The sequence below is a fragment of the Acipenser ruthenus genome, chromosome 2, assembly GCF_902713425.1.
Source record: "Acipenser ruthenus chromosome 2, fAciRut3.2 maternal haplotype, whole genome shotgun sequence".
In the NCBI taxonomy this organism is placed as follows: Eukaryota; Metazoa; Chordata; class Actinopteri; order Acipenseriformes; family Acipenseridae; genus Acipenser; species Acipenser ruthenus.
In genome coordinates, this window is record NC_081190.1 from 52,630,572 (window position 1) to 52,641,405 (window position 10,834).

General features: G+C 36.0%; 1 protein-coding gene across 2 annotated transcripts in view; it reads right to left on the reverse strand.

Annotated features, from left to right (window-relative positions):
* sh3bp2 (SH3-domain binding protein 2) overlaps positions 1-9,999 on the reverse strand; it is a 37,705-nt gene extending 27,706 nt beyond the window's left edge. Inside the window, exon 1 of one of the 2 annotated variants that reach the window (XM_058996989.1) lies at positions 9,774-9,999. Coding sequence is in view for 1 of the 2 variants with exons in the window: in XM_058996978.1 (XP_058852961.1) it covers positions 2,347-2,429 (83 nt within the window). In the remaining variant the exon portion in view is untranslated. Of the gene's footprint in view, positions 1-2,346; positions 2,494-9,773 lie in introns of those variants that run through there. The other variant, XM_058996978.1, reaches the window with a different exon arrangement.
* Positions 10,000-10,834: the final 835 nt, after the last annotated feature.

Genomic DNA, 10,834 nt, shown 5'->3' on the forward strand with positions numbered 1-10,834 from the left:
CGGTCGGCTGACGACACATGGTTGTGTTTGCCTTTGACCTCCCGAGTCAGCGTGGGGGTGGTAGCGGTGAGCTGAGCCAAAAAATAATTGGATATTCTATATTTGGAGAAAATAATAAAAATAATTGGCGACTACTAAATTAAAAATGTGAAAAAAAGAAGCCAGTAACTGGTAGTGATGGGTTTCAGGGTGGCATTCTAATAAAAATATGGCTGCTTTGTTCATTAGTCGATCCAATTTTTTAATTGGTCAGCAGAGGCATGTAAAACTTAAGTATCACCATAATCAAACAAAGGAAAAATACAGCTGTTTATAACACAATTTCTACTTTGAAGTTTTTTAGCTATTTTATTTGAATTTGCAGATCAAACTTCAGGAATGGATCCTGCCAGATCCCAAGATATTTATAACTATCCACCATCTCAAGAGACTCTCCAGTCAATGAATGAAGGATTAAGTCTTGTTTTAAACTTTTAAATTTAGGTCCAAAAAACATGAACTTACGTTTTTTTTTTTGTATTAGGTAACAGCTTTAAATTCCAAAAACGTTGCTGTACAAGATTGAAAACCTCTTGGAGTTTTTTAATTGTGTCTGTGCCAGAGTATCCAGTAGTATAAAGCACTGTATCATCTGCATATAGATGACAATGGACTCCATTCAGATTCCGACACACATCATCAAGCTCTGTTTATTAAATACACCACTTGGTAAAATGAGGATGCCCTTTAAATTTATGTTTTAATTCCTGTGCTACAAATAATCTTGTGAGGGAATGTAATTTACAACCTCCTACTGCTGCAGGATTCCTGTTTCAGTCATGTCCATGTTCTGGGAGCTTTATTGCTAGCTAAAGCATCAGGTTCCAAATCTGTAAACTGTAAACGTGAATAAACAGACCCTAACTGGGATGTCTAAGACTAAGGGCTGTCTTACTAAGTTTCTTTTTACACATAAAACAATTTGAAATAATTAAGGCAGTTAATTTGTGAAGGGTATTTGCTCAACACATGTTCACTTAAAAAATACTTTTTTTTTTTTTCACAGGCATTTCCTGACAAAGTGAAGTGAAACTTTGATGTCGACACCCACAACACTTAAGCTTAGGACATAATGGAAAATCCACTCTAGGTTTCTGTAATTGAACTAATTGTACTTTTCTTGTTTAGATTCACGTTGTATAATTTCCTGTTTCAGATCCTGAGGACATATAAAAACATTTAAATAACCCACGTGGTCCTAATATAGCTCACAGAATGATGTACTCTAGATCCATCAGGTACACCAGAGTTACCTTCCACCACTCTACCCTTACTGGTCACACTCTTGTGTACCAGATGTGCGAGGTAGACATGATTCTGAGAGCGCTTGTGAGGCTACAGTGATGCTTCAACGGTCTGTTTTAAAAAGTCACCAGGATGTGATAACAGAAAACAAAAAATGGTACAAAGAGTATCTAAACAACAATATGCTCTTCAAAGGTAGTACTCGGACAAATATTACAATATTCAAACAAACACAGCTTGGAATTTATTCAGAGATGTTTTTATTTGTTCATGGTCATTTTTGCCCCTGAATACATTACAAGCAGTTTGTCAGATATATTTATAGTATGTATAATGATATTTTGTTTAGTTGGATACTGTGGAAGCTTCATATTATTTTTCCAGTAACACTAGGTGGTTATTTGAATAAGAGCAACCTGCCAAGACTGGGACATATTTAAAGTATATATGGTACTTTATATGGTAATTAACATTAAGGAAAAAGTATATTATTATTATTTATTTCCTAGCAGATGCCCTTATCCAGGGCAACTTACAATTGCTACAAGATATCACATTATTTTTACATACAATTACCCATTTATACAGTTGGGTTTTTACTGGAGCAATCTAGGTAAAGTACCTTGCTCAAGGGTACAGCATCGTCCCCCACCTGGGATTGAACCAACAACCCTCTGGTCAAGAGTCCAGAGCCCTAACCACTACTCCACACTGCTATGCAATGAAACTAGAAAATACTAGCATAAGACAATTAGTAGATACTAAAGACAAGTAGTATATAATTAGGTATTGAGTACATGGTTAAATCAGCCAACTACTCACACACAACCCTCCTACTTGACTCACTAACTCGCTATAATTGGGTGAATGTCTGTATAAAATACTTAAGCCATTATGGCTATCGCATTTTCCTTATTTTAACAGTCAAATTGTGAAATAGACCAACACAAATGTATAAGGAAAAACACTTAATCTCTGTACAAATTGAAAAATGAACTTTTCAATCACACAACCTGTTCAATCTCACTAGGAAGTAGTTCAAACTTAGAATGTAATACTTACATGGCTTCAGTTTCCTGGAAACACATTTTTAAGTTGTTGTTAATCACTGTTAGGGAGTGCTTTTTTTTTACAGATGTAGCCATCAATTCATTCCAGTCCCATTTATCAAAACGAGCATTGTACCATTGCAAGCCATGCACAGTACCAAAACATATATGATTTATTACTGAAACAACTGCCGGTGAGACACTGGAGGTGTGTCTTACAGTCTGGGGGTTGTATTATTGCTAGTCATTTCCTTCGAACTGTTACTGATTTGCTCTATCTCTGTTTGCTGAGTTTCCAAAGAGATAGAGCACGTGACCAGCTAGCCAGACAGTTGGCTGCTGTAGGGACCACAGCATAGTTGATTTTTGTTCTACAGGCATTGTGACCTTTTAAATCTGCAGTTTCCCACAATCATGTTCAATTTTAAATGACAGACAATGCAGTCAGGAGCTTTGAAGGAAAGTATGGGGCAATGTCCTAGATAGCCTACTCTATAAATGTCCTACATTCTCAGCATACTATCTAGCAAGGCTTTAAGTGGGTGCATGTGACAGATATTGACCAAAATATTGTCCTTGAAACTTCTTGTATTGCGATTTGATGATTGTGTGCACCATGAAACTCATGTCAGCCAATCAGAGGCCAAAACAGAACTCAAATTCAAACACACTGGGTGTTGTTAGAGGTTCACATTGAACCTTGGATCCTTATGGAGTGACAAGGAAGTTGCCTTCCCATCTTGAGACCTGCTTTCTCTTTGAGTTATGTGCTATGGTCAGATAAGACGAAAATAGAGCTCTTTGGCCACGCACACCATCGGTGGGTTTGGCATTGAAAGAAGGATGCGTTTGCAGAAAAGAACCTCATACCTACTGTAAAATATGGTAGTGGATCTTTGATGTTATGGGGCTGTTTTGCTTCCACTGGTCCTGGGGCCCTTGTTAAGGTCAACGGAATCATGAACTCTACCCAGTATCAGGACATTTTAGCCAAAAATCTGGTTGCCTCTGCCAGGAGGCTGAAACTTGGCCGTACGTGGATCATCCAGCAAGACAATGACCCCAAGCACGCATCAAAATCCACAAAGAAATGGTTAATTAACCACAAAATCAACATTTTGCAATGGCTATCTCAGTCTCCGGACTTGAACCCCACTGAAAACCTGTGGTTTCAATTGAAGAGGGCAGTCCATAAGTGCAAACCGAAGGATATCAAGGATCTGGAAAGATTATGTATGGAGGAATGGTCTAAGATCCCTCCCAATGTGTTCTCCAATCTCATTAAACATTATAGAAAAAGACTCAGTACCATTATCCTTGCAAGGGGAGGGTGCACAAAGTACTGAAAACAAGGGTTCCAATAATTGTGACACTTAATTTGTTTTGGAAATAAATTTATAATTTGAGAAATTTGTAATTTTGGTTGATTCCATTGAATCATTAATAAAGTCAAATATATTCCACATGTTGGAAAATTACAATATAGCTCAGTACTGGTATTATTTCTTTTATACAGTCTTTTTTGCTCATCTTTATCAAGGGTGCCAATAATTTTGGAGGTGACTTTATCTACAACATATAGGAACTTAAATTAAGTAGCCCTATGTGTTACAAAGAAAAATTGTCAAGAAAGAATAAAATGATCTACCTATTTAACAAAATGCAAGCAGATTATGTTTTCCCCCTCAAGATGGGTTGTGGGATTAGGGTGTGGTTTACAGGTGAGACTTTCAGCTGCATTTATGTATCATGAGAAACCAACATTTATTTCTGTTGACACTTCTTTTACTCTTGTTATTTCTAAAATGAAGTCTGTCGTTTCTTACTGTGGTTTGAAAATGGGAATGGGTTAAAAAATGTTCTTACTGTTCTTTATTTTCTACTTGAATTGCTTTAATTTAATTTGTAAATTAATTGTCTTAATTTGGCACAGGAAATGGGTTGAGTAAAATCATGGGATTTTAAATAGCTACCATAATAGCATATTAAATAGTTTGTGTGCAAATACACTACAAATTACAACTCCATTAAGCATCAAATGAACTGTTAGGAGGTTGAGGTAAGGGATTTGGGTGTGGAATGTTTGCTTCCAGTTCAGATAATCCAGAAGAGATTTTTTGCAAGAGATTTGTAAGGTCTTTTAGACACATTGGATAAACACATTGCAGTCACTGAAAGCAAATACCACCCCTGTTAGACTTGGCTGCTTTCTTACATATCTCATTGAGTTAGTTGAAAAGGAGTGGACATAATCTGCTCTGTTTCACACAAATTATGTGAGTGCTACAGTTGGTATATAAATTGTTCTTGAAGAGTACTAGAACATTCCATATGATTACTGCTTTTAATCCCTCCAGGACTACTAACAAAATAATTAAAATATCGTTGTAAAATATCAGTTATAAAGTGCCCTCTAAGTCTGTCAGGTCTGTATTTGATTGGTTTCTCTCCCATTATTGCAACGTTATAACACAGACTGTAACACCAAGAAAGCTGCTTTCAGCAAAAACACCTTGCCTTTAAGCCCTATGAATTTCACATCTACAAATGTAATACATACATACCAGCATGCACTTTGGGTAGCTCCTTAGTGGTTACACTGTCTTTGCTGCTGAACCTGTGTGGGTTGACATACCCTTCCAAAAACTGACCTTTAAATATCCGCTCAGTCTCTGTATAGCACAGCTACTTTGTGCTATACTGTTGTTTAGATATTTAGCTATTAAATCAAATAATGTATTCGTAAGTATGATATGGCATAGTTCAGTGATCTTTTATTATAACACAAAAATTTGAAACCATCATGAAGAAACTGTGCTTTGTTCAATCTTATTCAATTCAAATGTCACAATTATATGGACATTTTCCTATCATTCCATGTACTGACCAAGTCATATTTTTGGAGGACACTTTAGGCCATAAAAGAAGGCTCAGTGAGGTGTGACAGGGCAGCCAATGTTTAAAGCAGGCTGTGCACATTCATTTTTAACAAACAAAACTCAAAAACAAATAACAGGATTCTGGCTTCTGGATAAAGAATTATAATAAACACAATGTGAATTTAGCAAAGCTTTAGCTCTTTGGATCCAGTCTTTTTGGAGGGCACAGCCAGCTGTCCTCTCCCCTGCCAGTTTTTCACTTGGCTAAATGTCTCTTATATGTGTAAAATTGTACATTTAGCTGTAGAAATGACATCATCTGTATCCACAGAATTTTGCTAACAGATGGAATAACCTCTATCAGTCTGCAATGGTTAAGCAAAGAACAATAATAAGATACTAAGATCTGGCTCTTTATATAGTGGTTTCCTCACAGGGTCAGTTTGTTTACCTTCCAAAACTCACTGTTTTGTATACAATATCCTAAACAGAAAAATAACTTGCCTTTTGTTTACTTTCTTGGTCTTCTCAAACAAGAAGTAAACTAAAAAGTTAATCTAACTCGCTCACTGTATATTATTGTGTCTGTGTGGTTTTTATGACATTTTGCTAATGTCTTTTACTTTTGCCTCCAATTTCTATATATGCAGTTTAAAAAAATTGAAAAATACACATAAGCTTAGCAGATGCTGTATTCGTAGATAATATGAAGGTACACAGTACAACACAGTATATACAGTATCGGCAGATTACAAAATAATTCCTGGTAAGATAAATCAATTGCTGGTCAAAGAATTCACTGTAATTGAATGTGTTAAAGCCCTAACGTTAGGCATTAAAACTGAACTGAAACTTTAAATTAGCAGAAGTCTTGTACTAGTTACACTATCATTTACTAATGACTAAAAGAACTGTATGTTGATAGCATGCTACTGCACATGTTTTTTTGTTGTTGATCAAAACAGATATTGAAAAATGATAATAGGCTTGCATATAAAAAATCTTATCCTTGATGTCCATAATCTAAAAACATTATTCAAAAAGGAGCTGGGGCACTACTTTTAAATGTACATATTGATATTAATATATGTTATTTGTAATAATGTTTAACAAAAAAAAAAAAAAAGTAATGTTTTTTTTTTTTTTTTTACTAGAGTGAGAAACATTTGAATGCTATTCTGTGGTGATGCTTCCATAGAAGAGACACAGACTAAATAAACCAGGGTCATTCCACGCCAACTCAACCAGCAAAGGGAGATTTCGTTGCCCGTCCGTCTCAGATTTTCCTAGAAAAATTCACCTGGGGGTTTTCTGGCACACTGAGTTCAGAAATTATAGCCATTATTTTTTTTTAAATGTCCCCTTCAACCTGTGACCTTGCAAAGGTCAACCTAAAGTGAGAAAAGGACCTTGAGCAGAAAAATCACCCTGGGTGCAATTTAGATGCTATCATCATGTGTAGCACCTCGTTCTACTTGTATTGAAATAAAAAATACTAGGAGCACCCTACTTACTTCTGGCAAATTGCCAGACGAGGGGTAAGTGATGAGTTTTATTTGAACTTCAGCCTAACCCTTTACCCTGTAGGGCAGTGGTGTACAACTCAGGTCATGGAGGGCTGGTGTCCCTTCTGGTTTTTGTTCTATACTCTAAATTAGTTAATTGGACCAATTAAGCTTCTAATAAGGTCCAATAAAGTACTTTAGGGTGCAGTTGGAATAAAAAACTACAGACACCGGCCCTCCAGGACTGAGTTGTGCACCACTGCTGTAGGGGATGTGGGTCCTAAAATGTAAGAATTGCTGTAAGAGCCTTAGGAACCAGTCTTCCAAATTCTGTGAAAAACTTTTGGTTTCAAGTCCCACCACTGGTCATTAAACCACCTTGAAATTAGACTTTTTGCTATTTGTACCAAGTTTAGGCTGTAATAACTTGCGTGGGGGGACTCCAAAAAATCACCCAAAGATATGTTTGGATGTTAATGAGATCTACAAGCATCAAGCAAAATATTATGGTATCTGGGGATTTTGGATTTCTGGCAAATTGCACCCTAAAGTACTTTATTGAACCTTATTAGAAGCTTAATTGGTCCAATTAACTAATTTAGGGTAATGGTTAGAACAAAAACCAGGAGGGACACCAGCCCTCCATGACCTGAGTTGTGCACCACTGCCCTACAGGGTAAAGGGTTAGGCTGAAGTTCAAATAAAACTTGTCACTTACCCCTCGTCTGGCAATTTGCCAGAAGTGAGTAGGGTGCTCCTAGTATTTTTTTCTGAAAAGCCTTATTCAGTACGATTAGAATGAGGTGCTACACATGATGGTAGCATCTAAATAGCACCCAGGGTGATTTTTCTGGTCAAGGTCCCTTTCTCACTTTCTCAGGTCGAAGGGGAAAAAATAAAAAAATAGCTATCATTTCTGAACTCAGCATGTCTGAAAACCCCCAGGTGAATTTTTCTAGGGAAATCTGAGACGGATGGGCAACGGCACTGGTTGAGTTAGCGTGGAATGACCCATCAGTAAACTGGTATGTATTATGTATTCTGAACCATAACTGGGGTTTGAAAGCTATCAAACACGAATAATAACATAACAAGAACACGACATCAGGTGTGCTGTATACTGGAGATGAATCCTCTCATGACCCAGTGCCCTGAGGGAAGGTTGCATTTACAACTCTAGCGTGTGTGAGTGCAAACAAAACTCAGTTAGTGCGATGTAAGTTTTGCCCGGCACTTACAATGATGTAAACAGACTATTGTTTCATATAGCAAGTTAGAGCATTTAACATGGTGAAAATACATGTTGTATTTCATGCAATGTTAATTTGAGGATTGGGCCAATTTTTACCAAATTTCAAATCTCCAATTGTTCTGCCCATTAGTATATTTCTGTCTCTGGTTACTCTTTTTGGGAATTTTCATTTTTTTAATTTCTACCCACTCCTGTACTGAAAACAAATCCCCCAGAAAAAAAGTTTCTCTACATATGACCTAACCACCAAATTAACTTTTGAAAGGTCAAGTGGATGTAGCCCATCCGATTTTCAGAAACTCTAAACCTCCAACTTCTAGTAACATGAACTAAACATATAGAAACAGAAACAAACACAAAGAATGTGTTTGTGCAAAAGGGTCTAGAAAGACTGAGATCATGTTGAGCTTGTCTTTACAGTCATCATACAGGACTAGAAACACACCTTTGGTGTAAATAAAGAACACATATCTCAGATATCAGATTAGCTACATCAGAATCACCAATCTGGAGACCAATTTATGAATTCACTTCAGTAATTTGAAGTGATATAACCTCTCCAGGGGTTGGTTCCACAAAAGCCATTACACATCACATATCAGAATTAGGTGTAATCTTATCCGTTCAAAATTAGATTGACCCAGATCAGTTAATAAAAACTTTGAAGGGGGATGAGAATAATGGACAGTTATGTTACGTGATACACTGCCATTGTGGATTCTGACCTTTGCAGGTATAATTAGGTTAAAAGCTCACTAGATGCTCTAGCAAAGGAGCACAGATCTTTTGGATAAGATGATTGCAGGTGGAATGGCATGCTAGCATGTGACCTTGCTGCATTAATTACATTTATGGGTACATGAAATACCTAATTTTATATTCTGTCAATAAAACGTCACAAAACATTATTGTTTATAGACCATATACTGTTTGACATGCAACACAATATATGATTTAATTATATAGTACTATAAATTAACCAAAGAGATCAAATCCTGGTTCTGCCAATCACTTCAATTTGCTGTTACCTTTGACCAACAAGTAGCATTAACATTTGAGGTACCTGGTCAAACAAGGCAAACCAATTAAAATTTTTGTATGATTTTACATTTTGGAAGGACTTTATCTTAATGATCGTGGCATTTTCTCAAAATGAATATCTGTAGTGGTCCCTATATCATTCATACTTTACAAGTAAACCTTTCTATTTGTATGTTAGCACACTTAAGAATCACACTCATGAAAACAAATCATAAATTAAATACATACATTTCATATTTGCAGTTAAGATTATCCTGGGTTTTCTTATTTGCACAAATATTACTGTTCTATATTTGAAATATGTTGGCAGGTTGACCAAATGGCTTAGAAAATCCTTCACTGCAACATGTGGGAATGTTTTAAACTTAATACTTACCGGTAAGTCAAACTTGGATTATGCCCAGAATCATCTTGTAACTTAGTTGTAATGCAATTCAGCTTTAAATTGCTTTCTTTGAAGTCAACTACCAAGGATATATAATGATGACATCACTACAACATATGTTTAGACCAAGTCTCTTGCCACAAACATTTTAAGGTAACTAACTATAGAGAAAATAACCAGGATTCTAACCTGTCAACAGTATTCTACATTCCAACGCGTTTAATATGACTTCAGTACTACTGAAGTCATTAAGAGGACTGGACTGTGTTATACACTACCATGAATCCTAATGTTAGCATGTATAATCTGATAAATACACCACCTGACACCTCTGATATAATTCCCTAGTTTTAAACCGGTAATAAAGTTTTTTCTTACCAAAGAAGTGTGACCCTACAGCCAACAGCCAAAGAAAATCTGGCTTCTCTTATGATCCTGAAAAAAAATGTGTATTAGTTGATGAGACAGAATGGATAAACAAAAACATTGTAATTATCATTTACATAATAAAGTGTTTTAGTTTAAAACAATAATATAATTTAGTTTAACTGAACTCCAACCCAAGATCCTACTTATTATTTTAAATAAAGAACAAGAAAATGTTGATTATTCTTGTAGCCTTAAAATGCTAAAAAAAACCTTAATAAACGTTTCACTGACAAACAATAGTGAAAAACAACAATTAATAGTCTAATATTTCTGAATAATAAGAAAGCATACCCGTCACATACTTTGCTTGTTCTTAGTCATGAGGAACTAAAATGTTTACTTTAACTTCCTTCTCGTTATATATTGATAACATTGTCAAAGTCTAGTCACACCCATTCAAAGAGATAAACATTAACATGTTCAATATTACCAAAGCAGAAACATGTACGTTCAGGGGAAATACTCATGTTTCAAAAGTAATAATAGTTGTTCAATATTATATTTTTCTTAATACACATTTAAGTTAGATATCAAAATGTATTTTTTTATAAAAAATGTGTTGGATACTGTTAACGTGTGGGTTGCTGTGTGTAGTGAAAGGGTGATGCAGGTGCTCCAAACAAGGACAAAGACAGAGTTCACTGTTCAAATTCTTTGATTTCATTGAAGAAAGTTTAAATAATAAAGCTGGCTCTATCCAGCAATGGGTAATGCCAGCACCATAACAAGGGGTTGCAGTCCCAAAATAATAGTTACAAAAACACAGACACAACACAAACACAGACACAGACACATCTCCGGACAGTGTGTGCTCTTAGTGCAGGTGCGGTGCTAGAAACAGTGATGCTTGGTTAAGTGCAGGTGCGGTGAAGTCCGGGTGAATCGCTGGCCCCAGGCTGCAGCTCCCAGATCCGTGCTTAATCAGTCTGGCGAAAACAAAACACACATGTTTGCAAACAAAAACACTTAACTCAGGTTCCGAACAGTCCTCGTTTCTTCCCAACAACCAC